Raw genomic sequence first — 27,079 nt, forward strand, 5'->3', positions numbered from 1 at the left:
ATTTTGTTTTCCATACGTTTACATGGTACTGTACAACGCATGGAAAACTGCTGCAGCAAAATCCGCAACGTGTGCACATAGCCTTAGGCTGCGTGTCCACGTTCAGGATGGCCGGCGGTATCGCCGGAGCGGCGAAGCCGCTCGACGCTAAGCCCCGCCCTCTTTCTGGGACGCGATGATGCCGGATGTGTTAACTGTACACATCCGGGATCATCGCTCTCTCCCATAGGGCCCTGTGTTATGCCTTGCGGGGACGCTGTGTCCCCGCAAGGTGTACGGACATGCTGCGATCTGAAAAGACGCGCAGCATGTCTGGAGTCTCAGGGCCGCCGCGTGCGGGTTTCCACGCATAGTGGACACGGGATTTCATAAAATCCCCTCCACTATGCTGGAACATCTGGACGCTGCGTGTTTGACGCTGCAGCTCTGCGCAGCGTCAAACACGCAGCGTTTACTGACCGTGGACACACACCCTTAAGGAGATTTTCTTTAATTGGCACCTGGCAAACTCATTATCACAGGGGACTGAGACTGAGTTCAGTGATCCAAAGTCCCTGAGACACAAACCATCCATGAGTTTATGGAAAAAACAGAAATGAAATCTTTATGATGATTAATCCAATTTGTATAATAATTTGGAACGCGGTGCATTGTTCTCCTCCATTTTGTCCTTTGAGCTGGACAATTGTCATATATTCCTGCTCCCGGTGACCGTCCGTGTCAGTCGCTGGCCTGTCCTCACTATCTGTGTAATAGCTAGAATTGTGCAGAGTCCTGTGAACAGTCTCTGTATACATTGGGTCAAGGCTCAGATATAACAGGGATCTCGGCGCTGTGATGGACGCACCTTACAGGTCTGAAGGTCGATTGGTGCGAGATACGCAGGAGAGATGTAAAGAATCAGCACCTCCCATACATATGACATGCAGAAAGTCATCTCTGGGTCTCAGCAAGGAGATATGCTGGGAGTTATCCATCTGGTGACATCACTGTTCACATGGTGACATCATTATCCACGTGGTGACATCACTGTCCTAGTAGTGATATCACTGTCCACATGGTGACAGTAGTTTCACTATAGAAGCAGCCCACATGCTAGAGGCCAGCACTTAAGTGCAATATATTCTCAGAAAATCAGAGAGTTAGAAAACCTAACAAAGACTAAAGGATTTCAAGAGAGAAGTCTCTGATCTTATGGGGGAGGTGAGACGAAAAGGTGCTATACAGTGGGAAGAGCAGGATACCTCAGCAGCACAGAGGATTTCAGAAGAGGAGTGTGCTGATCTTATGGGGAGGTCAGACAAAAAGGTATATAGTGGGAGGAGCAGGTTCCCCCAGCAGCACAGAGGAATTCAGGAGAGGGGTGTTCTGATTTTATGGGGGAGGTCAGAGACTAAGAGGTATACAGGGGGAGGAGCAGCGTGCCTCAGCTCAGCATCACAGAGGATTTCAGGAGAGGAGTGTGCTGATCTTATGAGGGAGGTCAAAGACTAAGAGGTATACAGTGGAAGGAGCACCATTCCTCAGCAGCACAGAGGATTTTTCAGGAGAGGAGTGTGCTGATCTTATGGGGGGTCAGACAAAAAGGTATAAAGTGGGAGGAGCAGGGTGCCTCAGCAGCACAGAGGATTTCAGGAGAGGAGTTTCTGATCTTATGGGGGAGGTGAAGTGAAAAGGTATACAGGGGAGGAGCAGGGTGCCTCAGCATTACAGAGAAATTCAGGAGAGGAGTGTGCTGTGCTGATTTTATGGGGAGGTCAGAGACTAAGAGGTATACAGTGGGAGGAGCACCATCCCTTAGCAGTGCAGATGATTTCAGGAGAGGGTGTCTGATCTTATGGGGGTGGTGAGACGAAAAGGTGGTATACAGTGGGAGAAGCAGGGTGCCTCAGCAGCACAGAGGATTTCAGGAGAAGAGTGTGCTGATCTTATGGGGGAGTCAGACAAAAAGGTATACAGCAGGAGGAGCAGAATGCCTCAGCAGCACAGAGGATTTCAGGAGAACAGTGGGCTGATCTTATGGGGAGGTCAGACTAAAAAGGTATACAGCAGGAGGACCAGGGTGCCTCAGCAGCACAGAGGATTTCAGGAGAGGAGTTTCTGATCTTATGGTGGAGGTGAGGTGAAAAGGTATACAGCAGGAGGAGCAGTGTGCCTCAGCATTACAGAGAAATTCAGGAGAGGAGTGTGCTGATTTTATGGGGGAGGTCAGAGACTAAGAGGTATACAGTGGGAGGAGCACCATCCCTCAGCAGCGCAGATGATTTCAGGAGAGGGGTGTCTGATCTTATGGAGGTGGTGAGATGAAAAGGTGGTATACAGTGGGAGGAGCAGGGTGCCTCAGCAGCACAGAGGATTTCAGGAGAAGAGTGTGCTGATCTTATGGGGGAGTCAGACAAAAAGGTACACAGCAGGAGGAGCAGAATGCCTCAGCAGCACAGAGGATTTCAGGAGAACAGTGGGCTGATCTTATGGGGGAGGTCAGACTAAAAAGGTATATAGCAGGAGGAGCAGGGTGCCTCAGCAGCACCGAGGATTTCAGGAGAGGAGTGTGCTGATCCTGGGAGTAATTTTTTCACTCTTGAGATGAGGTCAGTGAGGTCAGGGATCTATGTCCCAGATCAAGGGCCATAAGACAGTTGAAAAAGCAAAGTTCTCAGCATCACAGAGTATTTAAGAAGAGGAATGTCATTATTTTCTGGACACAGTGACACAGTGGCATTAACAGGACCCAAGGGGCACAGAGTATTTCAGGAGAGAAGTGTGCTGATTTTGGTAGCGGCTGTGAGAAGTGACTTAGTGACCTGGGTGATGTTTCATCAATAGATTGGCTAATATTTAGTACATGCTCCTCTATCCTAGATAAATATTTAGAAGTCTGAAGGTCACAGCGGGAGGTGTATCCCCGTCATGGAGTGCCCAGAGTATGGCGAAACATGGGAGAAAGTAAAACTCATCTCAATATTGAGGAGATAAACGACGAGAACGATATGCAAGATGGTGGGAGAATTACCCCAATAACAGAGATATTCCAGTGCACTGACACGCCCCAGTGCACCTCCAGCCTGATTTGCATGTGTCTTCTACACTAGTTTTCTCATGACTAGAACATTGAATCTCTGCAAAAAAAAAATGTATCTCATTTTATTTTGTGGCATGCGCCTATACAGCTATGCTGCTACTTCCATATGGAAAACTGTGCTGACAGGTTCCCTTTAACCCCTTCTGGACAAGTGCAAGTGTATAAAACATCTGAGGAACCTGCCATACACAACAGGTACTGGTTACGGTGCAAATCGGCACGCCATTGAAGGTTCAAGTCCTCTAGTGAGAAAAAAAAATGTAAAAATTAAAAAAATATATATATATAAAATTCTAAATCATCTTTATTTTCCTATAAATAAAATAAATAAAAGAGTCTAAGCAATAAAAATAAATAAATAATACATTTGGCATGGTTGCTAATCCAAAATAATAAAATATCACATTATTAATACAAACGTCATTAAAAAACATTTTCAAAAGAACAAAACTGATGTTGTTTGGCCTCCTCTCCTCCAAAAAAAGTAATAAAAAAACAAACCCCTCATTCTGCTCCATCAATGGAAAATAAAAAAAAGTTATTATGAGTCTCAGAAAATGGCAACAGACAAATTTATTTATTTAACAATTTTTTATTTTTTTTAAAGAAGTAGTAAAACACGAACAATCTCTGTCCATTTGTTCTTGGTGTAGTCGCACTGACCGGCACAGAATGAATTGACCAGGTCATTTTTACCAAGTTAATGAAAAGCCAAAACCATGGAGGAATTGATGTTTTATTTAGGTTTTTTTCAGTCCACAAATATGTTTTTATTTTTCAAGTACATCATATAATAAAGTAAATGGTGACATTAACCCCTTAACCCCCGGGCCATTTTCCTTTTTTTCGTTTTCATTTTTTGCTCCCTTTCTTTCCAGTGCCATAACTTTTTTTTTTTTTTTTTCGGTCAATATAACCATGTGAGGGTTTGTTTTTTGCGGGATGAGTTGTACTTTTGAGCCACATCATTGGTTTTATCATATCGTGTACTGAAAAACGTGAAAATAATTCCAAGTGCGGTTTAATTGCAAAAAAAGTGCAATTCCACAGTTGTTGTTTTTTTACCATGTTCACTAAATGCTTAAACTGAGCTGCCATTATGATTCTCCAGGTCATTGTGAGTTCACAGACACTAAACATGTCTAGGTTCTTTTTTGATTGAAGTGGTGAAAAAAAAATCCACACTTTGGTAAAAAAAAAAAATGGCACCATTTTCCGAGACACATAGTGTCTCCATTTTTCGCGACCTAGAGTTGTGTTAGGGCTTATTTTTTGCGCACTGAGCTGATGTTTTTATTGATGCCATTTTGGTGGAGATAGGATCTTTTGATCACCCGTTATTGCATTTTATTGCAATGTAGGAGTGACCAAAAAAACGTAATTCTGGCATTTGACTTTTTCTCATTACGCCGTTTAGCAATCAGGTTAATTCTTTTTTTATATTGATAGCTCCAGTGATTCTGAACGCGGCGATACCAAATATGTGGGGGGGGGTGTTTAATTGTATTATTTTGAATGGAGCGAATGGGGGTGATTTGAACTTTTATATATTTTTTATTTATTTATTTTTTTATATTTTTAAAAACATTTTTTTTTACTTTTGGCATGCTTCAATAGCCTCCATGGAAGACTAGAAGCTGCAGTTGCCTGATCGGCTCTGCTACACACAAGTGATGATCAGATCGCGTAGCAGAAATGCTCACTTGCTATGTGAGCCAACCACCGGGGAGCGCTCATACCAATCCAGTAATAACAACCATAGAGGTCTGCTGGAGACCTCTGGTTGTCATGCCAACCCATTGGTCACCCGCGATCACGGGGTCACTGATGGGCGGGATTTCCGGCGCGCTGGCCGGAAGCGCGAGTTAAATGTCGCTGTCAAAGATTGACAGCGGCATTTAACAGGTTAACAATTGCGGGTGGATTGCGATTCCACCAGTGGCTGTTATAGGCACGTGTCAGCTGTTCAAAACAGCTGACATATACCAGGAAAGATGTGGGCTCAGCGCCGGAGCCCACATCAAAGGGAGGGATCCTGGCGTGGGTATACTATTACACCCAATGTCAGAAAGGGGTTAAAAAGTTCAACTCGTTCTGTTTAAAACAATATGTTACTCTTGTGAGGAAGAAATAATAAATAAATATGATGGCAGATGAAGAGTTAAAGGGATACTGTGCAGGCTGCCATAAACTGCACCCATGCCCTAATATCAGCAGGGAATTTGACCCCTCCAGGTGCAATTTAAGAATCGTCTCAAAGATATCTATGAAATGGACAACTGATTACAGGGGCTTCTCACTAAATTAGAATATCAACAAAAAGTTACTTTATTTCAGTTCTTCAATACAAAAAGTGAATCTCCTATATTCTATAGAGTCATTACACACAGAGTGATCTATTTGGGTTGTCATTGGCTGTAAGCCATAATCATCAACATTAACAGAAATAACCACGTGAAATAGATCACTCTGTGTGTAATGACTCTATAGAATATAGGAGATTCACTTTTTGTATTGAAGAACTGAAATAAAGTAACTTTTTGTTGATATTCTAATTTTGTGAGAAGCATCTGTATATTGCAATTCCCTCATGATAAAGTGATTTTCAGGACACTCGGGTGGACTTTGCTGCACAGATAGCAGCGCCCTCCTTCCACTCCTCTTTTCATGATGCAGCCACTTCCTCAGGATGTCACTAGTGGGAGGACTCTCAGGGATTTCCTCTCTAACACCAGGAGATAGCAGCCCTCACTTCAGACATGACATCCACTACTATGGTCCGCTGCCACCTCCCTGACATCAGGAGCAGGGTCAGGCCCCTACTGCAGACATGCAGGACCGGGGTCACCCAGGACAGAGCCTTACATGGGGCTGCAGCTGCCGAAGTAGCAGAGAGGGACAACAAGATGAAGACGTTTGATGATTTGCCGGGACCCTCTCTTCTCACCAACCTCTACTTTTTCTTCATCAGGGGCTACCTGCTCCGTACACACGAGCTGCAGGTCAGAGTCACTCAGCCATCATCTATCTATCTATCTATCTATCTATCTATTATCTATCTATTATCTATCTATTATCTATCTATTATCTATCTATCTATTATCTATCTATCTATTATCTATCTACTATCTATTATCTATCTATCTATTATCTATTATCTATCTATTATCTATCTATTATCTATCTATCTATTATCTATCTATCATCTATCTATTATCTATCTATTATCTATCTATTATCTATCTATTATCTATCTATTATCTATCTCGGGGGCTCACACAGACAGCAGCGACCCCAGTACAAGAACAGAATACGGCCTTTGCAGTCTAATGATGTGTTTGTGACAGGAGTTACTTTGGAAGAGGACGTGACCCTGTTACCTTCTGGGCCCTGATCTCCTGCACAGGTTACACCAATTCTTTGTCCACCCCTAATCCATTGATCGACCATTGTATCTATCACTGGCTGACACAGACAGAAGAACAGGATTAGAAACAGAGTTCAGCAGATCGTATCACACAGGAGAGGATTAGATACACGGCTCAGCAGTCAGTATCACACAGGATAGGATTAGATACACGGCTCAGCAGTCAGTATCGCACAGGATAGGATTAGATACATGGCTCAGCAGTCAGTATCACACAGGAGAGGATTAGATACACGGCTCAGCAGACAGTATCACACAGGATAGGATTAGATACACGGCTCAGCAGTCAGTATCACACAGGATAGGATTAGATACACGGCTCAGCAGACAGTATCACACAGGATGGGATTAGATACACGGCTCAGCAGACAGTATCACACAGGATAGGATTAGATACACGGCTCAGCAGACAGTATCACACAGGATAGGATTAGATACACGGCTCAGCAGTCAGTATCACACAGGATAGGATTAGATACACAGCTCAGCAGTCAGTATCACACAGGATAGGATTAGATACACGGCTCAGCAGACAGTATCACAAAGGATAGGATTAGATACACAGCTCAGCAGACAGTATCACACAGGATAGGATTAGATACACGGCTCTGCTCACAGTATCACACAGGAGAGGATTAGATACATGGCTCAGCAGACAGTATCACACAGGATAGGATTAGATACATGGCTCAGCAGACAGTATCACACAGGATAGGATTAGATACACAGCTCTGCTCACAGTATCACACAGGATAGGATTAGATACACGGCTCAGCAGTCAGTATCACACAGGATAGGATTAGATACACAGCTCAGCAGACAGTATCACATAGGGTAGGATTAGATACACGGCTCAGCAGTCAGTATCACACAGGATAGGATTAGATACACAGCTCAGCAGTCAGTATCACACAGGATAGGATTAGATACACGGCTCAGCAGACAGTATCACAAAGGATAGGATTAGATACACATCTCAGCAGACAGTATCACACAGGATAGGATTAGATACACGGCTCTGCTCACAGTATCACACAGGATAGGATTAGATACACGGCTCAGCAGTCAGTATCACGCAGGATAGGATTAGATACATGGCTCAGCAGTCAGTATCACACAGGATAGGATTAGATACACGGCTCAGCAGTCAGTATCACGCAGGATAGGATTAGATACATGGCTCAGCAGTCAGTATCACACAGGATAGGATTAGATACACGGCTCAGCAGTCAGTATCACACAGGATAGGATTAGATACACGGCTCAGCAGTCAGTATCACACAGGATAGGATTAGATACATGGCTCAGCAGTCAGTATCACACAGGATAGGATTAGATACACGGCTCAGCAGTCAGTATCACATGAAGTGCATATGAAGGTAACACATGATAGGCCTTAAGGAGTTTTTCTTTTTTATGTACACAATAATCCCTGTGTAAATGTTCTGGAACTTTCTAATATATGTTTTAATTTCTCACAATATCCATACATGTTTGCTGTCAGTGAGGGAACACTGCAGTTTACACTGGAAGCCCCCCTGCTGCTCCTGCTGTGTGGGGACACGTGCAGGCCATAAGAGCAGCACAGCAGGTGTACACGTGGCTGACTGTTTGCTACAATGTATCAGGCTCTTTCTGTGGAGCTCACAGGGTTTGTCTCAAGTTGTCATCCTCTGCATGTTAAATAAGACATTTCTATTCACTGACAGCAAACTAATATCTTAAGGCCCCGTCTCACATAGCGAGATCGCTGCTGAGTCACAAGTTTTGTGACGCAACAGCGACCTCAGTAGCGATCTCGCTATGTGTGACACGTACCAGCGATCAGGCCCCTGCTGCGAGATCGCTGGTCGTGTCGGAATGGCCTGGACCTTTTTTTGGTCGTTGAGGCCCCGCTGACATTGCTGAATCGGTGTGTGTGACACCGATCCAGCGATGTCTTCACTGGTAACCAGGGTAAACATCGGGTTACTAAGCGCAGGGCCGCGCTTAGTAACCCGATGTTTACCCTGGTTACCAAAAAAAACAAACAATACATACTCGCCTTCTGATGTCCGTCAGGTCCCTTGCCGTCTGCTTCCTGCTCTGACTGACTGCCGGCCGTACAGTGAGAAGTGAGAGCACAGCACAGCAGTGACGTCACCGCTGCGCTCTGCTCTCACTGTACGGCCGGATCTCAGTCAGAGCAGGAAGCAGACGGCAAGGGACCTGGACACCGAAAGGCGAGTATGTACTGTTTGTTTTTTTTGGTAACCAGGGTAAACATCGGGTTACTAAGCGCGGCCCTGCGCTTAGTAACCCGATGTTTACCCTGGTTACCCGGGTGCTGCAGGGGGACTTCGGCATCGTTGAAGACAGTTTCAACGATGCCGAAGTCGTTCCCCTGATCGTTGGTCGCTGGGGAGAGCTGTCTGTGTGACAGCTCCCCAGCGACCACACAGCGACTTACCAACGATCACGGCCAGGTCGTATCGCTGGTCGTGATCGTTGGTAAATCGCTTAGTGAGACGGGGCCATTACAAACGTTTAAACATAAAGTATCGCTATATTAAAAGGTTTTATTACCATCACACTGGAAATCCTCAGCGGATGTAATCACACAAGATAAGTGTAGGGACTCGGGCTCTGCGGGGAACTAGGACATATGGTATAATGTTGAAACTACGCAAAGCTAAAAATACTATGGAAAGTGACAGAGAAAGAATGAACATGGGAAGAAATACAAGGAGAAAAACCGCAAATGTCCGAGTCCACCAGGAAAACATGAGGAATCACAGAGATTCAAGCTATTATTAATATTATCACCATAATTGTTACATAATATTTTATTACAGTTTTTACTACAAATGTAAAAATGCAAATAGTAGAGCTTGAGTATAACGTAGCACAAGTAACATAACTGAATCCATTAGTCCCATTAAACACAGAATGGATCCCTAGATAATATTGAAACTGATGCGTTTCTGCCAATAGCTGCCCTTAGGGCTCATACTCACTTGCGAGCAAAACGGACGAGTGCAATGCGATAAAAAAATCGTATTGTACTCGGACCAATGTTAGTCAATAGGTGACATCTCATTTGCGATTTTTTTTCTCAGCCGAAATCGGACTGAGAAAAAAATTGCAGCATGCTGCGTATTGCTGCGATTCTCGGACGAGACTCGCCAATGCAAGTCAATGGGTGCGAGAAAAAAATCGCACAACACTCGCACCATGCGAGTTCTGTCCGATTTTTACGCATCCGTGTCCTTTGAAAAGCCGGTAATTCAGCGCGGTGTACAGTAAAATCACACTGACAGGTTAGAATAGAATAGATATATACACATAAAATAGGTATATATATATATATATATATATATATATATATATATATATATATATATATGTCATTGAGACACATATATATATATATATATATATATATTTATTTATTTATATTTCATACAGCGCTAGATAGCAGAAAAGCAAGCCAGCTTTTGCTATCTCCTTTCCTAAACCCGACAGGATATGAGACATGGTTACATACAGAAAACCATTTCATATACCTTATTTTTTTACATATTCCTCACTAGTGATGTTACAAGTGTCTGTGTGTAAAATGTGGGAGCTGTAGCTGTTAAAATAAAGGGTTAAATCACAGAAAAAACTGGCGTGGGCTCCCGCGCAATTTTCTCCGCCAGAGTGGTAAAGCCAGTGACTGAGGGCAGATATTAATAGCCAGGAGAGGGTCCACGGTTATTGGCCCCCCCCTGGCTACAAACATCTGCCCCCAGCCACCCCAGAAAAGGCACATCTGTAAGATGCGCCTCTTCTGGCACTTAGCCTCTCTCTTTCCACTCCCGTGTAGCGGTGGGATATGGGGTAATGAAGGGTTAATGTCACCTTACAAATGTAAGGTGACATAAAGCCTGGTTAATAATGGAGAGGTGTCAATAAGACACCTATCCATTATTAATCCTCTGTTCTTAAAGGGTTAATAATACACACACACATTATGAATAAAGTGTTTTAATGAAATAAATACACATGGGGTTTTAAAATCTTTATTGTACGCTTAATCCACCTGAAGACCCTCGTTCTGTGAAAAAAATAAAATGAAAAAGCAACAATATCCCATACCTTTCCGGCGACCAGTCATGTCCCATGCTGTAAATCCATCTGAAGGGGTTAAGTAAATTTACAACCAGGAGCCTGATAATGCGGCTGTTGCTCCAGCTTGTAAAAACTGGGGAATGAATGGAATGCAGGGTAACGTAGCATCGTAGACTTGCAGGTCTGCGCCCCCTGCTGGCATAAACTCATATGAACTCTAGCGTGGGAATTTTTCTGAATATTTTCCCAGTTTTTACAACCAGGTGCACTAGCTGCATTAGCAGAGCTCCTGGTTGTAAATTTATTTAACCCCTTCAGATGGATTTACAGCGTGAGACATGACCGAACGAGGGAGAGGTATGGGATATTGTTGCTTTTTGTTCACAAAACGAGGGTCTTCAGGTGGATTAAGCGTACAATAAAGATTTTAAAAACCCATGTGTGTATTTATTTCATTAAAACACTTTATTCATAATGTGTGTGTGTTATTAACCATTTACTACTATTAGCTTAATAATGGATAGGTGTCTTATTGACGCCTCTCCATTATTAATCTGGCTTAATGTCACCTTACAATAGCAAGGTGACATTAACCCTTTATTACCCCATATCCCACCGGTACAGGGGAGTGGGAAGAGAGTGGCCAAGTGCCAGAATAGGCGCATCTTCCAGATGTGCCTTTTCTGGGGTGGCTGGGGGCAGATGTTTGTAGCCGGGGGGGGCCAATAACCGTGGACCCTCTCCTGGCTATTAATATCTGCCCTCAGTCACTGGCTTTACCACTCTGGCGGAGAAAATTGCGCGAGAGCCCACGCCAGTTTTTTCTGTGATTTAACCTTTTATTTTAACAGCTAGAGCCCCCAAATTGTACACACAAACTACTAACATTATTAGTGAGGAATATGTAAATATATAACGGATATGAAATGGTTTACTGTATGTAACAATGTATCATATCCTGTCGGGTTCGGTAAGGAGATAGCAAAAGCCGACAATTGAATTACCGGCTTTTCTGCTATCTAGCGCTGTATTAAATATAAATATATATATATATATGTGTGTCTCACTGACATATATATATATATATATATATATATATATATATGCTATATATATATATATATATACCTATACTATGTGTAGACATTTATTCTATCTATTCTATTCTGTCAGTGTGATTTTACTGTACACCGCACTCAATTGCCGGCTTTTCTATAGAACACCGCTGCGTATTTCTCGCAAGTCACACGCATGGTCCGTGTGTAATCATTGGCGGATTTTTTGCGCAACATGCTGATAAATGCAGCATGCTGCAATTTTCTACGCCCGTAAAATACGGCTGCAAAATATACGGCAGATAGGAGCTGCCCCATAGAGAATCATTGGTCCGTGTGCGTAGTTTTTGCGCCTCTCATACGTCCGTAAAACTCTCTAGTGTGACCCCGGCCTAAGAGCTTACATTCTACAATGAGGTCTGGCTGACAAAGAACAGGGGCTTGTTTACAACAATGGTCCCGCCATCTTGAGGAAATGGGGGATAGATAAGGCTGCATGCGCTAGTCACCAGCCAGTATTTGTAGTTCCTTTGGGTGCGATGGAGTTTGATGGAGAGTTATGTTCAGACAAGTAGTGAATGGACTGTATATGTCTTTCCTGTATCTTGCAGTAATAATAGAATGGTGGAGGATGGATTGTAAACTGTTGGACCCTCGAAATTGGTGAGATTGCGCCATATTTCGCTGCAGAGAGTTGTGAAGACAAAATGCTAAATATATCATAGTTCTCACACATGACTGCATACATGGTGCAGTATATTAGGGAATTGCTTAAATGGCAACTCCTGAGCATTGTGCACTTATTAGAATTAATCCTTGTGGACACAAAATACAAAACTTGAAGCAGTGGATCAGAATATCTGGAAGAAACTATAAATTATTTATACTATTTTAAAGTGTCCTCCATTGTGTATTTTGTTGTGAGTTTTAACCCCTCAGTGACGGTGCCAAATATTTAATATCTGACCAGCGTCCCTTTATGTGGCCATAACTCTGGAATCGTTCCACAGATCCCAATGATTTTGAGATTGTTTTTTCGTGACATGTTGGACTTTATCTTAGTGATAAATATATGTCTATATGTTTTGTGTTTATTTATAAAAAAATATCCAAAATTTGACAAAAATGTAAATAAAAATTGCCATTTTCAAACTTTGATCCCTGGGTCACATGTGCGAGAAACTTGCACGAGTCTCGCATCTCAATGCGCGGCACTCGGGATCGGAGTGTGCGGCTGCATGTATTTCTATGCAGTGTCAGGTATTGAGATATGAGACTCGTGCAAGTTTCTCGCACGCGTGACCCCGGCCTAATCCAGATAGTCATACCACACAGAAGCATTCATAAATAACATTTCCCTCATGTCGGCTTTACATCAGCGCCATTTGTAAAATGTTATTTTATTTTCTTAGCCTTTTAGGAGGTTTAAAATTGTAGCAGCAATTTTACATTTTTTCAAGGAAATTTACAAAACTTATTTTTTTGAAGGATCTGTTCAGGTTTGAAATGACTTTTGGGGTCCTGGATGTTGGAAAACCTCCAAAAGTGATGCCATTATAAAAACCGCACCCCCTGACATATTGAAAACTGCTGTCAGGTAGTTTATTAACCCTTCAGATGCTGCTCAGGAATTAATGGAAAGTGACATGACACAAGTGAAAAAATGTATTTTTACCACTTAAATGTCGGTAACTTCTGAACAGGCCGCTGTAGCCGGCAGACTCTAAAGCTGCCATTTAATTATGATTTGCCGTGGCAAACATCAGGACCACACAATCATGATCTCAGGGTGCCAATGGGGATAAAGAGGGAGAAGCCCCCGCACTCTGTTAACCATTGATATGGTGTAATCACCATTGACAGCAGCATCTAAGGGGTTAAATAGATTTGGACGGTGCCAACACTGATCGTGGCTGATGCAGCAAGTTGTCAGCTATAGTGGACAGCCGACAGCTGCGGGATTGTCTCCTGTATGGGGATGCTATTCTCTTATATCTCAGGTCAGTAAAAAAACGTATTGGCGGTCATTACGGGGTTAAAATGATACTAAAAGTCCATTGTATTTTGCACTTTCTAGTGCGCTGCCCCGCCTTTTTAGGTTATCTGCAATTGAGGCTTGATATTAACCTTGGGGGCCTCGCACCAAAAGACGTGCAGGTTGCTTCTGATTTTTTTCCCCATTGTATCTCAACAGAAAAAAATGATTTTTGATTTGGCTTTATGTCATACAGATTGTCAGTGCAGGAGGTAATGGTAGTGAAGCATTTTCTCTCTAATCTAGCTGCACTTATTTTAAGGGCTCTCAGGAGCTCCGTGTACCAGGGGCGGTCCGATCATTGCACGGGGGCCCAACAGGTGGGGGGCACATCCAGCTCCAAATCAGGTGGAACTTTGCATTCTGATGAATTATTGGACTGTAAAGGGCTTATATACTGCACAGTCTGTGTCCACCAGTGCCTTACTCCATGGCCTCTAAGGCCAGTCTCACACGTCCAGATAATTCTGGTACCGGAAAAATCGGTACCGGAGTTATCCGTGTCCGTGAGCTCACGTGGCACATCAGTGTGGCACACGTGCGGTAGCTGTGTGCCGCCCGTGTGCTGACTGAGTACCACACGGACCGTGCAGGAGAGCGCTACAGTAAGCGCTGTCCCCAGCGTGGTGCTGAAGCCGCCATTCATCCCTTCTCTCCAGCAGCGTTCGCTGGAGAGAAGGAATGAAAAATCAATGTTTTTTTTATTATTTTTGTCTTTAAAATCAAGTTCCTTGTCACCTCCCACCCCCTGTGCGCCTGCCCGCTGGAAATAAAATACCCAGCTCCCTCGATGCTTCCTCTCAGCGCCGCAGCTTGTCCTGTATGAGCGGTCACGTGGTACCGCTCATTACAGTGATGAATATGTGGCTCCACCCCTATGGGAGGTGGAGCCGCATGTGACGGGGTGTACGGCTGAGCAAGAAGGGACAACAGGCTGAGGGATGATTCAACAGATTTATTATCAAGAACGCTGGAACAGCACATGCAGGTAGATCTACAGAGTCCACAATTAGTTCAACGGAACCCGATGTTTACCGTAAAAGTAAAAAAAAACAAACAGTACATACTGACCATCTGATGTCCGTCAGGTCCCTTGCCGTCTGCTTCCTGCTCTGACTGAGTGCAGCCGTACAGTGAGAGCACAGCACAGCAGTGACGTCACCGCTGTGATCTGCTCTCACTTTCCGGCCGGCAGACAGTCAGAGCAGGAAGCAGATGGCAAGGGACCTGACGGACATCAGATGGTGAGCATGTACTGTTTGTTTTTTTTTACTTTTACGCTGGTAACCACGGTAAACATCGGGTTACTAAGCGCGGCCCTGCGCTTAGTAACCCGATGTTTACCCTGGTTACCAGCGAACGCATCGCTGGATCGCTGTCACACACAACGATCCAGCGATGACAGCGGGAGATCCAGCGACGAAAGAAAGTTTCAAACGATGTGCTACGACGTACGATTCTCAGCAGGGTGTCTGATCGCAGTAGCGTGTCAGACACTGCGAGATCGTAACGATATCGCTAGAACGTCACGAATCGTGCCGTCGTAGCGATAAAAATGCCACTGTGTGACGGTACCCTTAGTCTATCCAGTCAGTGCATTTAACTGGCCACCTGCTGTGAGGAAGAATGGCTATTCCTTCACTAGTGGTGTTGACAAAGCTTAATTACATTATAGCTCAGGGCTGCAAGTATTGGGGGAAGGAGAAAGGTTAAGTTACATACATCCCATGACATTGCAAAGTGTACAGTAAATACAACCAAAGGGAAGTCGCACCACATCATGACATATTATACAAAATACAGGACAGAGAAAAAAAAAGTACATATCATGACACCGCATATTCATCACTGTAATGAGCGGTACCACGTGACCGCTCACACAGGACAAGCTGCGGCGCTGAGAGGAAGCATCGAGGGAGCTGGGTGAGTATTTTATTTCCAGCGGGCGGGCGCACGGGGGGTGGGAGGGGGGAGGTTGCCGGAAACTTTATTTTAAACACAAAAAAACAAAAAAAAAACAATGAATTTTCATTCCTTCTCTCCAGCGAACGCTGCTGGGAAGAAGGAATGAATTCCGGCTTCAGCACCCAAAGCAGGGGACAGCGCTTAACTGTAGTGCTGTCTCCTGCACAGTCCATGTGGTACTCAGTCGGAACACGGACGGCGGTACGTGTTTACACGGACTCATTGACTTTAATGGGTCCGTGTGATACGTGCGCTCCCACGAACACTGACATGTCTCCGTGTTTTTCAAACGGACACACCGTCCGTGAAAACACGCTGACATGTGCAGAGACACATTGATTTTAATGTATCTACATGAGTCAGTGTCTCCAGTACGTGAGAAAACTGTCACCACCGGAGCCACTGACGTGTGAAACAGGCCTAATCCTTGAGCTGTCGCTCCCTCCGGTCATTTTGGAGAATGCCTTCAGCAAAAATAATATCAGGTCATAAGCCGCTTTACTTTACATTGCAGCACTACGTCTTCAGATTGGCTACTGTGTGTAGCACAAGCTCATCACAAGCAGTTCTACAACTTTGTAATCTACTTTTTATTTCAATTCCTCACCACCTTTAATGTTTGCTGTCAGTGAATGAGAACCCTTAGTTACAGTCAGATACAGCAATTCTGTCTATAGCCAGCGCTGCACCCAGCTGAGAAGCAGATACAATTCTAGACAATTCTGTGACTCGGAAGGAATACTTTGTAGCCAACTAGCGCTTTGTGCTGCTGATGTGTTTAGCTCACAGAGCATTGTCTACACTGGTTACAATTGTATCTATGTGTAATGGCCAACAGCAGGACTATACAGACAGGACTACTTGTATTCAGTCACAGCCAACAATTATTCTGAAATGTTTGAAACAAACTGTATGTGAAAGGTGTCAAATGTTTATTTATACAGTAATCTAAATGTTTATAGATTATTATTTGTTGTCTAGAACTTTACAGTAATATCAATAATGAGACTCTTCCATTTCTCACCATTGGTTCAGTAAGGCTTCTTTCACACTTCCATCTTGAGACGGTCGTCATAATGCGTCAGCGCGATGTATCGACGGACGTTGTAAAAAGATTTGCAAACTGATGTAACGGTCCATAGAAGGAAAAAAAAAAAAAAAGTATGACGGCACCAGGATGAATGGTTTTTGATGGCAATTAAAGAGGGCAGTTCGCTGCGATAATCAAAGTTTCATGTGGCAGACAGACCAACCGTGGACAACTATCGCACTGTGGTGCACAACCAAGCAGTAATTCATATTAGAACATCCAGAGAAAACAGAAAAGGTGGCACTCACCCAAGCGATGTAAATAAAAAATCCTTTATTCATCCATAAATTGGAGTACGGACATGCCTTTCGGGCTGCAGTTCAAAACGAGAGGGTGCAGGGAGAGAACCGGACGACGGCCGTTTCACGCGGATTGCACTTCAACGGGTAAATTTGCAGGGTCCTGTTTTTTCAAAAATCGACAGATTTCGACAGGAGGAAAAAGACGGAAGTGTGAAAGAGGCCTAACTTTTGATTATCTATAATCTGTTCTTCCTGCTGAGTTTATACACACAACATCCAATCTGAACAATCACAGCTGCAGTGTAAAGCATAGGAGAGGCCATAAGGCTATGTTGCAATATTGCCAAATGCAGAAACATTGTGTTTTCACCGCTGCATTTTTTTCTGAAAATGTTCAAACCAAAACAACAGCAATCTGTAGTTTTACTGCAGGTTTTTTGTATTTTCCCCCTTTTGTAGATTTGATGCAGCATTTCTTAGTGCAGTAATGTTGGGATTCTTCACTTAGAATGCAATTACTTTTTTATATTTGTTTCTTTTGGCTCTCCATAAAAGCCTTTAAAGAAGAAATGTACGAAAAATACAATATTCAACAGTCTTTAAATGTACAGCGGCAGCAGAGTTCATGAAATCATGTGTTAAATGCTGCAGATTTTTTGCAAGCAAGAAAAAAAAATGAAACACAGCAAAAGAAAATGGCTTCACATTATGCGGAAACATGGCCTGAAGGTGCTTTTTATGTTGATACTTTTGCTATGTTCATACATTGCATTTTTTTCACACTATGCCATTTTTGCTGAGATATTCTAAGATGGCAGCGCTTATACAGTGATTAAGGAAAATCGCTCAAAAATATGTCGTGCTATCGCATTGTGTGAACATAGCAGTAAAGTTGACAAAAACCCAATACTAAACAATAAAATCATTTATATGATTTGTTTCTATATCATAGTAAGCTATAAAAACATGTGTTCACATAGTACTGCCATAAGTTGGTCAAAAATCAGTGACAGAGCACCAACGTAATACTGCCCCGTGAATAGTGCCGTACAGTGTTCACATAATTCTGCCAGGCAATACTCAAAGAACATTGTCCTACAGTACTCAGATAATGCCGCCATATAATGCAACAATAACTGTGCCAAACTGTGCTCACAAAACTTATAGAAGACAAATAACAGTGGCCACTAGCGCCCATATGGCCCTGTCATCCTCTAACTTGACAACGGTGCCATACTGTGGACAGATAATACTGACATATAGTGCCCAGATAATGCTGCCCATGCAATATCACTATGACAGTGACATACAATGCCCAGGTATCACTGCACTAATGGCAATCTTCTACATATAAAGCCTTTGATATTTCATCTCTCTATATCCATCAGCTAATATACAAGAAGCGCTATGGCCCATGGTGGAAGTCGCAGATCGGCCACTTCAAGATGGTCAACATCGCAGATCCAGCCATATTGGAAATAATGGTGCGACAGGAGGGCAAATACCCCATAAGGAATGAGATCGACCTCTGGAGGCTTCATAGGGAAATTCGGAACTTTTCTTATGGACCTTTCTCAGAGTGAGTTCAGTACAGGGGAGGTTTGGAAACAACGTAACAAAAGCAAAAAGGTCTGCGACGTTCTAATATTCTTTACATTCCGTTCCTCTGTTTCTTGTCACTGAATGGGGACATTCCTATTTATATTAAAGGACTAAATATGTGAGTAGACCAGACCTGGGCAAACTGCGGCCTGCGGGCTACTTCCTGCCCTCTGGCTGTTCCACTCTGGCCAACAGACCGAGACAGCTGAAAGGCTCAAACAGTGGCCCATGGGCCACTCCATGCCCTCCTCCCCTGCTGTCCATCCGCTGCCTACTGTCATCGCTATCTGCATCCTGTGGGAGGTCATACTGTATATAGGATGCTTTGTGGGGCTCATACTATATGTAGGAAGCTATGTGGGGGCTCATTCTGTATATAGGAGGCTATGCGGGGGCTTATACTATATGTAGGAGGCTTTGTGGGGCTCATACTATATGTAGGAGGCTATGTGGGGGCTCATACTATATGTAGGAGGCTATGTGGGGGCTCATTCTGTATATAGGAGGCTATGCGGGGGCTTATACTATATGTAGGAGGCTATGTGGGGGCTTATACTATATGTAGGAGGCTTTGTGGGGCCCATACTATATGTAAGAGGCTATGTGGGGGCTCATACTGTATATAGGAGGCTATGCGGGGGGCTTATACTATATGTAGGAAGCTATGTGGGGGCTTATACTATATGTAGGAGGCTATGTGGGGGCTCATACTATATGTAGGAGGCTTTGTGGGGCTCATACTATATGTAGGAGGCTATGTAGGGGCTCCTACTGTACTTAGGAGGCTATGTGGGGGCTCATAAAAAGTGTAGGAAACTATGTGAGGGCTCATACTGTATTTAGGAAGCTATATGGAGGCCCATACTATATATAAGAGGCTATGTGGAGGATCATACTGTATGTAGTGGGCTGTGTGGGGGCTCATACTGTATATAGGAGGCTACTTGAGGGTCCATACTGTATATAAGGGGTTGTGTTTGGGCTCATATAGTATACTAGACTGTGGCCCGATTCTAAAGCATCGGGTATTCTAGAATATGCATGTCCCCGTAGTATGTGATTCGCGGCAGACTGTGCCCGTCGCTGATTGGTCGAGGCCTGGCGGCCTCGGCCAATCAGAGACGCGGGATTTCCAGGACAGACAGAAAGACAGACAGACAGACAGAAAGACAGACAGACAGACAGACGGAAAAACCCTTAGACAATTATATATATAGATAGGGGCTACAGTCATATGAAAAGTTTGGGCACCCCTATTAATCTTAAGCTTAATGTTTTATAAAAATGTTTTTTTTTTGCAACAGCTATTTCAGTTTCATATATCTAATAACTGTTGGACACAGTAATGTTTCTGCCTTGAAATGAGGTTTATTGTACTAACAGAAAATGTGCAATCTGCATTCAAACAACATTTGACAGGTGCATAAGTATGGGCACCCTTATCATTTTCTTGTTTTCAATACTCCTACCTACTTTTTACTGACTTACTAAAGCACTTTTTTTGGTTTTGTAACCTCATTGAGCTTTGAACTTCATAGCCAGGTGTATGCAATCATGAGAAAAGCTACTTAAAGTGGCCACTTGCAAGTTGTTCTCCTGTTTGAATCTCCTCTGAAGAGTGGCATCATGGGCTCCTCAAAACAACTGTCAAATGATCTGAAAGAAGGAATATAAACCAGCTCACCCGTGATGCATAAACCAATCCTTGGGAGCACGGACCCGCTGTGTTCAGGCGTATAGAGTCCAAAAAAAGAAAAGAATGTCCAGCTTCACTGAATCCGTAAAAAAGAGTTTTCTTTATTCACATACTTTTAAGCATAGAGGATACGGACTTCAGCACAAGCCATATGGGTGAGAATCTCAATGCGTTTCTGGAGACTAAGCTCCCTTAATCATGACATGATTGTATAGTTGACCGATGCACAGTGACACCATCTGCAGCAAGTTGATGCTGCAGCTCTCTGGAGATGGTCTGAGGATTGTCCTTGACTGATCTCACCATTCTTCTTCTCTGCCTTTCTGATGTTTTTCTTGGCCTGCCACTTCTGGCCTTAACAAGAACTGTACCGGTGTTCTTCCATTTCCTTACTATGTTCCTCACAGTGGAAAGTGACAGGTTAAATCTCTGAGACAGCTTTTTGTATCCTTCCCCTGAACAACTATGTTGAATAATCTTTGTTTTCAGATCATTTGACAGTTGTTTTGAGGAGCCCATGATGCCACTCGTCAGAGGAGACTCAAACAGGAGAACGTCTATGTGGAGAAAACACCGTGTGCACTGCTATAATAGGTGCAGAGACTAGGTACCCAACTCCTTTACAAACAGAACGAAAAAGTCTCGCACTCAACTTAAGTGTTTTTGCTGATTTTATTAGGTGCTAATGTAGCACTGGGGAAACGTTTCAGCCTCAATTAGGCTTTCGTCAGTCACTACAATCACATAAACAAAAAATAAACATAATACAATATAGTACAGTGTATCAAAACCAGGTACATTATAAACAAAAATAAAGTATATACAACATGATCAAGGAGCCATTTTAGAGAGATAATGTAAAGACATTGTATCAGAGCATAGCCGTATACAGTATTCTCGCTCAAAAAACACATGATTAATTGTGAAGGAGACATATTTATGGGAGTAACACATACCGTATAGTGTCTTTTTTCTTTCTTTTTAGACACCTACAATCGTTTGTATACTGATCAGAGTTGTGCCTAGATGAGCGCAATAGGAGAAGGTGAGACAAAGCGCGCAATGGTGCAAAACATGATGGACCGTAGTGATATGTGGGGTAATATAACAGGTGAAGCAGTGGTACTTACAGCAAGTTATTACTTGTTTAGAGCATGCGGAAATAGCAGAAGCAAAATCACTCAAATGATTGTATAGCTCTAAATGGGGAAAGAGGGAGGAGTGTGAATCCATGTCTATAATCCAATATATTGGATAAAAACCGGTGACCCTGTGTTGATATATATACCTTTGGTAAGCAGGCCCATGTAACCGGAGACATGCGTCAGGTATAACCGGCTGGAGAGTCCCTGGGCTGGGGAAGACATAAGTAGGACTCAGTGTATCTATAAATACCGGGAGCGGTGTATCCGGAGCACAGGTGTGCACATACCTGAGGGAGCGCGGCTGCAGGGTGAACCTGATCCAGGCAGACGCGGTATCCACCGCTTGTCTGGGGATCGTGTTGCATGTGTAGGTGTCTAAAAAGTTTATTTTTTGTTTATGTGATTGTAGTGACTGACGAAAGCCTAATTGAGGCTGAAACGTTTCCCCAGTGCTACATTAGCACCTAATAAAATCAGCAAAAACACTTAAGTTGAGTGCGAGACTTTTTCGTTCTGTTCAAACAGGAGAACAACTTGCACGTGGCCACTTTAAGTAGCTTTTCTCATGATTGCATACACCTGGCTATGAAGTTCAAAGCTCAATGAGGTTACAAAACCAAAAAAAGTGCTTTAGTAAGTCAGTAAAAAGTAGGTAGGAGTATTTAAAACAAGAAAATGATAAGGGTGCCCATACTTATGCACCTGTCAAATTTAGTTTGAATGCAGATTGCACATTTTCTGTTAGTAAAATAAACCTAATTTCAAGGCAGAAACATTACTGTGTCCAACAGTTGTTAGATATATGAAACTGAAATAGCTGTTGCAAAATAAACCATTTTTATAAAACATTAAGCTTGAGATTAATAGGGGTGCCCAAACTTTTTCATATGACTGTATGTGCAGGCTTATACGGTATATAGGGGATGTCCGTATACTTAATTCTGCTCAATATTAAGTGATGCAATATTAAGATACATAATTTATAATTAATATGTTAATATTAAGCAGAACTAATTTCGGCCTATTGGTTCGGCCTTCCTCAACAGTCATGGTCTCTCATGTTGCCCCTCGGGAAAATTAATTACCCAAGCTTGGGCTAGACTTAACTAAATATGCCTCTCCCCTGAGAGTTTGCTACAATTGTATCCAGTTTAGATATTCTTCTGTGGGCTCCAGACTGACACATTTAACATCGACTGATACATTGTAACTAAATACACTGCTCAAAAAAAATAAAGGGAACACTAAAATCCCACATCCTAGATATCACTGAATGAAATATTCCAGTTGTAAATCTTTATTCATTACATAGTGGAATGTGTTGAGAACAATAAAACCTAAAAATGATCAACGTAAATCACAGCTAATATCCCACGGAGGTCTGGAGTTGGAATGATGCTCAAAATCTAAGTGGAAAATCAAATTGTAGGCTGATCCAACTTCAGTGGAAATGCCTCATGACAAGGAAAAGATGCTCAGTAGTGTGTGTGGCCTCCACGTTCCTGTATGACCTCCCTACAATGCCTGGGCATGCTCCTGATGATGCGGCGGATGGTCTCTTGAGGGGGCGGCGGATGGTCTCCTGATGAGGTGGCGGATGGTCTCCTGAGGGATCTCCTCCCAGACCTGGACTAAAAAGCATCCGCCAACTCCTGGACAGTCTGTGGTGCAATGTGACGTTGGTGAATGGAGCGAGACATGATGTCCCAGATGTGTTCAATGGGATTCAGGTCTGGGGAACGGGCGGGCCAGTCCATAGCTTCAATGCCTTCATCTTGCAGGAACTGCTGATACACTCCAGTCACATGAGGTCTGGCATTGTCCTGCATTAGGAGGAACGCAGGGTCAACCGCACCAGCATATGGTCTCACAAGGGGTCTGAGGATCTCATCTCGGTACCTAATGGCAGTCAGGCTACCTCTGGTGAACACATGGAGGGCTGTGCGGCCCTCCAAAGAAATGCCACCCCACACCATTACTGACCCACTGCCAAACCGGTCATGCTGAAGGATGTTGCAGGCAGCAGATCGCTCTCCACGGCGTCTCCAGACTCTGTCACGTCTGTCACATGTGCTCAGTGTGAACCTGCTTTCATCTGTGAAGAGCACAGGGCGCCAGTGGCGAATTTGCCAATCCTGGTGTTCTGTGGCAAATGCCAAGCATCCTGCACGGTGTTGGGCTGTGAGCACAACCCCATCTGTGGACGTCTGACACTCAGACCATCCTTATGGAGTCAGTTTCTAACTGCTTGTGCAGACATATGCACGTGTGGCCTGCTGGAGGTCATTTTGCAGGACTCTGGCAGTGCTCCTCCTGTTCCTCCTTGCACAAAGGCTGAGGTAGCGGTCCTGCTGCTGGGTTGTTGCCCTCCTACGGCCCCCTCCACGTCTCCTGGTGTACTGGCCTGTCTCCTGATAGCACTTCCAGCCTCTGGACACTACGCTGACAGACACAGCAAACCTCGCCTCAGCTCGCATTGATGTGCCATCCTGGATGAGCTGCACTACCTGAGCCACTTGCGTGGGTTGTAGAATCCGTCTCATGCTACCACGAGTGTGAAAGCACAACCAACATTCAAAAGTGACAAAAATATCAGCCAGAAAGCATTGGTACTGAGATGTGGTCTGTGGTCCTCACCTGCAGAACCTCTCCTTTATTGAGGGTGTCTTGATAATTGCCAATAATTTCCATCTGTCGTCTATTCCATTTGCACAACAGCCTGTGAAATTGATTGTCAAACAGTGTTGCTTCCTAAGTGGACAGTTTGATTTCACAGAAGTTTGATTTACTTGGAGTTATATCCTGTTGTTTAAGTGTCCCCTTTATTTTTTGAGCAGTGTATAATAAAAGATTTGTGCTGCTGATGAGTTTATCACACAAAATTGTCTAGACTGGATACAACTTCGGCTATGAAGAATATTAGGTCTTGTTTTCAGCCAATGGATAAAAGCTAGAATATTCTATTTGTACTACAGCAAGCAGAGATCCTGAAAAGGATGATAATGTGATGCAAAGTATATTAGATACATATAAGAAAGGGGCCAGGGATATAGGACTATAGCATGAATAATATGAGAAGTGCTCATTCTATAATGGGTGTGTATTAGAGGAGTTTATGCAATTGCTATTTTTGCATTTCTCCAAGTAGAATTGATGCTTTTCCTAATATCCAATTATGAAATATGTTGATCTCTTGTCACTCCAGACACGGAGAGAAGTGGCACGCTCTCAGGACAATCCTAAACAAGAAGATGTTGAAGCCTAAAGAAGCGAAGAGCTACGCAGGGAGCATTAACGAGGTGGTCTCAGACTTCATGGTCAGACTCCAGGAGCTGCGCAGGCACAGCGCAACCGGCGAGACCGTCAGTGATGTGAACAACGAGCTGTACAGATTCGCTTTTGAAGGTATCAGTCTACAAAAATGCCAAGAGCATTGGACATTATAGAGATATTTAGCTACATCACAGCGGCCGACTCAGGTCAGCCGTCCACTCCGCAGCGGCTCCTCACCTGAGGGGGCCCTAAAAGTGACCTGTGACCCCGGGTCTGCATGTTAGTGCTCCTGTGTGAGTAGTAGTAATTTTATAGGAGAGCGGAAATATTCAGAGTATTGTAAGAGACTTCAACTGTCCTAGGGGAATTAAAGGAAAAAATATAAAAATTAATATCACCTTCTTTTCCCGTAGCACAAATGAAAATAATATATATAGATATATATATATATATATATATATATATATATATATATATATATATATATATATATATATATATAAAATGAAGTAATACAATATGACTATTAACAACAGAAAGAAAAACTGAGAACCCTAAGAGCCACCTCAGTTCGGTCAGAGTGATGAAACACTTCCCATAATATAAAATATAATTTTATTTAGTATATTAAAAAAAAAACATGAAAATCCAAACAAAACACTATAAGCAAGGAAAATCTTAAAATATGTAAGACAGGTACATTATCAAGTTTGATGAAGATGGGCGAAACGTACGTACTATATTTTATCATATTATGGGAAGTGTTTCATCACTCCAACCGAACGGAGGAGGCTCTCAGTTTTCCTTTCTGTTACATTTCAAAAGAATGTTTTTTCCCATTACTTTAATGGATCCGTATGAGGCTTTCCCTATATTTTTGTTTATATCATTATTTATCAAGCTTTAAAGAAAATACATAAAACTTCAAAATCACATTTTTTTTGTCCCATCGCCTTCCCAAAAACATAGAACAAAAAGTGATCAAAAATTTTTTTCTAATGCCATAACCACAATGACCTTTAGGTCAAACTTGTAAGGTCATTTATAAAGATACTAGATGGTGGCCCGATTCTAACGCATTGGGTATTCTAGAATATGCATGTTGACGTAGTATATTGCCCAGCGACGTAGTATATTGCCCAGCCACATAGTATATTGCCCAGCGAAGTAGTATATTGCCCAGCCACGTAGTATATTGTCCAGCAACGTAGTATATTGCACAGCCACATAGTATATTGCCCAGTTACATAGTATATTGCCCAGCCACATAGTATATTGCCCAGCCACGTAGTATATTGCCCAGCGACATAGTATATTGCCCAGCTACGTAGTATATTGCCCAGCGACATAGTATATTGCCCAGCTACGTAGTATATTGCCCAGCGACATAGTATATTGCCCAGTGACGTAGTATATTGCCCAGCGACGTAGTATATTGCCCAGCCACGTAGTATATTGCCCAGCGACGTAGTATATTGCCCAGCCACGTAGTATATTGCCCAGTCACTTAGTATATTGCCCAGTCACGTAGTATATTGCCCAGCCACATAGTATATTGCCCAGCCATGTAGTATATTGCCCAGCTACGTAGTATATTGCCCAGCGACATAGTATATTGCCCAGTCACTTAGTATATTGCCCAGCGACGTAGTATATTGCCCAGCCACGTAGTATATTGCCCAGCCACGTACTATATTGCCCAGTCACTTAGTATATTGCCCAGCCACATAGTATATTGCCCAGCCATGTAGTATATTGCCCAGTTACGTAGTATATTGCCCAGCCACGTACTATATTGCCCAGTCACTTAGTATATTGCCCAGCCACATAGTATATTGCCCAGCCATGTAGTATATTGCCCAGTTACGTAGTATATTGCCCAGCCACATAGTATATTGCCCAGCCATGTAGTATATTGCCCAGTTACGTAGTATATTGCCCAGCCACGTAGTATATTGCCCAGTCACTTAGTATATTGCCCAGTCACGTAGTATATTGCCCAGCGACATAGTATATTGCCCAGCTACGTAGTATATTGCACAGCCACGTAGTATATTGCTCAGTAATGTAGTATATTGGCCAGTGACATAAAATAAAAAATAAACATATACTCACCTTAGTCCTGGCTCCTGTGTACGGTGCACGTGGCAGCTTCCGGTCCCAGGGTTGGTATGACTATCAGCGCAGGACCTGTGATGACGTCGCGGTCACATGACCGTGACGGCATGGCAGGTCCTTCTCCCATAGCATCCTTTGGACCGGAACCTGCCGGCGGACAGGACGCGACGTCAGAGGGTGAGAATACCGTTTTTTTATTATTATTATTATTATTTTTATTTGTAACATTAGATCGTTCTACTAGTAAAAACTTGGTC

At 43.2% G+C, this 27,079-nt stretch overlaps 1 protein-coding gene across 1 annotated transcript in view; it reads left to right on the top strand.

The window, feature by feature from the left end:
• The first annotated feature begins 5,805 nt into the window (after nucleotides 1-5,805).
• Nucleotides 5,806-27,079, top strand: part of LOC143784668 (sterol 26-hydroxylase, mitochondrial-like) — a 28,733-nt gene continuing 7,459 nt past the window's right edge. The window contains exons 1-3 of the mRNA XM_077273184.1: nucleotides 5,806-6,084; nucleotides 18,377-18,567; nucleotides 24,637-24,836. Of these exons, the coding sequence (XP_077129299.1) occupies nucleotides 5,842-6,084; nucleotides 18,377-18,567; nucleotides 24,637-24,836 (634 nt within the window). The 5' untranslated portion in view covers nucleotides 5,806-5,841. The remainder of the gene's footprint in view (nucleotides 6,085-18,376; nucleotides 18,568-24,636; nucleotides 24,837-27,079) is intronic.

Source organism: Ranitomeya variabilis, chromosome 7 (assembly GCF_051348905.1).
Source record: "Ranitomeya variabilis isolate aRanVar5 chromosome 7, aRanVar5.hap1, whole genome shotgun sequence".
Taxonomy (NCBI): Eukaryota; Metazoa; Chordata; class Amphibia; order Anura; family Dendrobatidae; genus Ranitomeya; species Ranitomeya variabilis.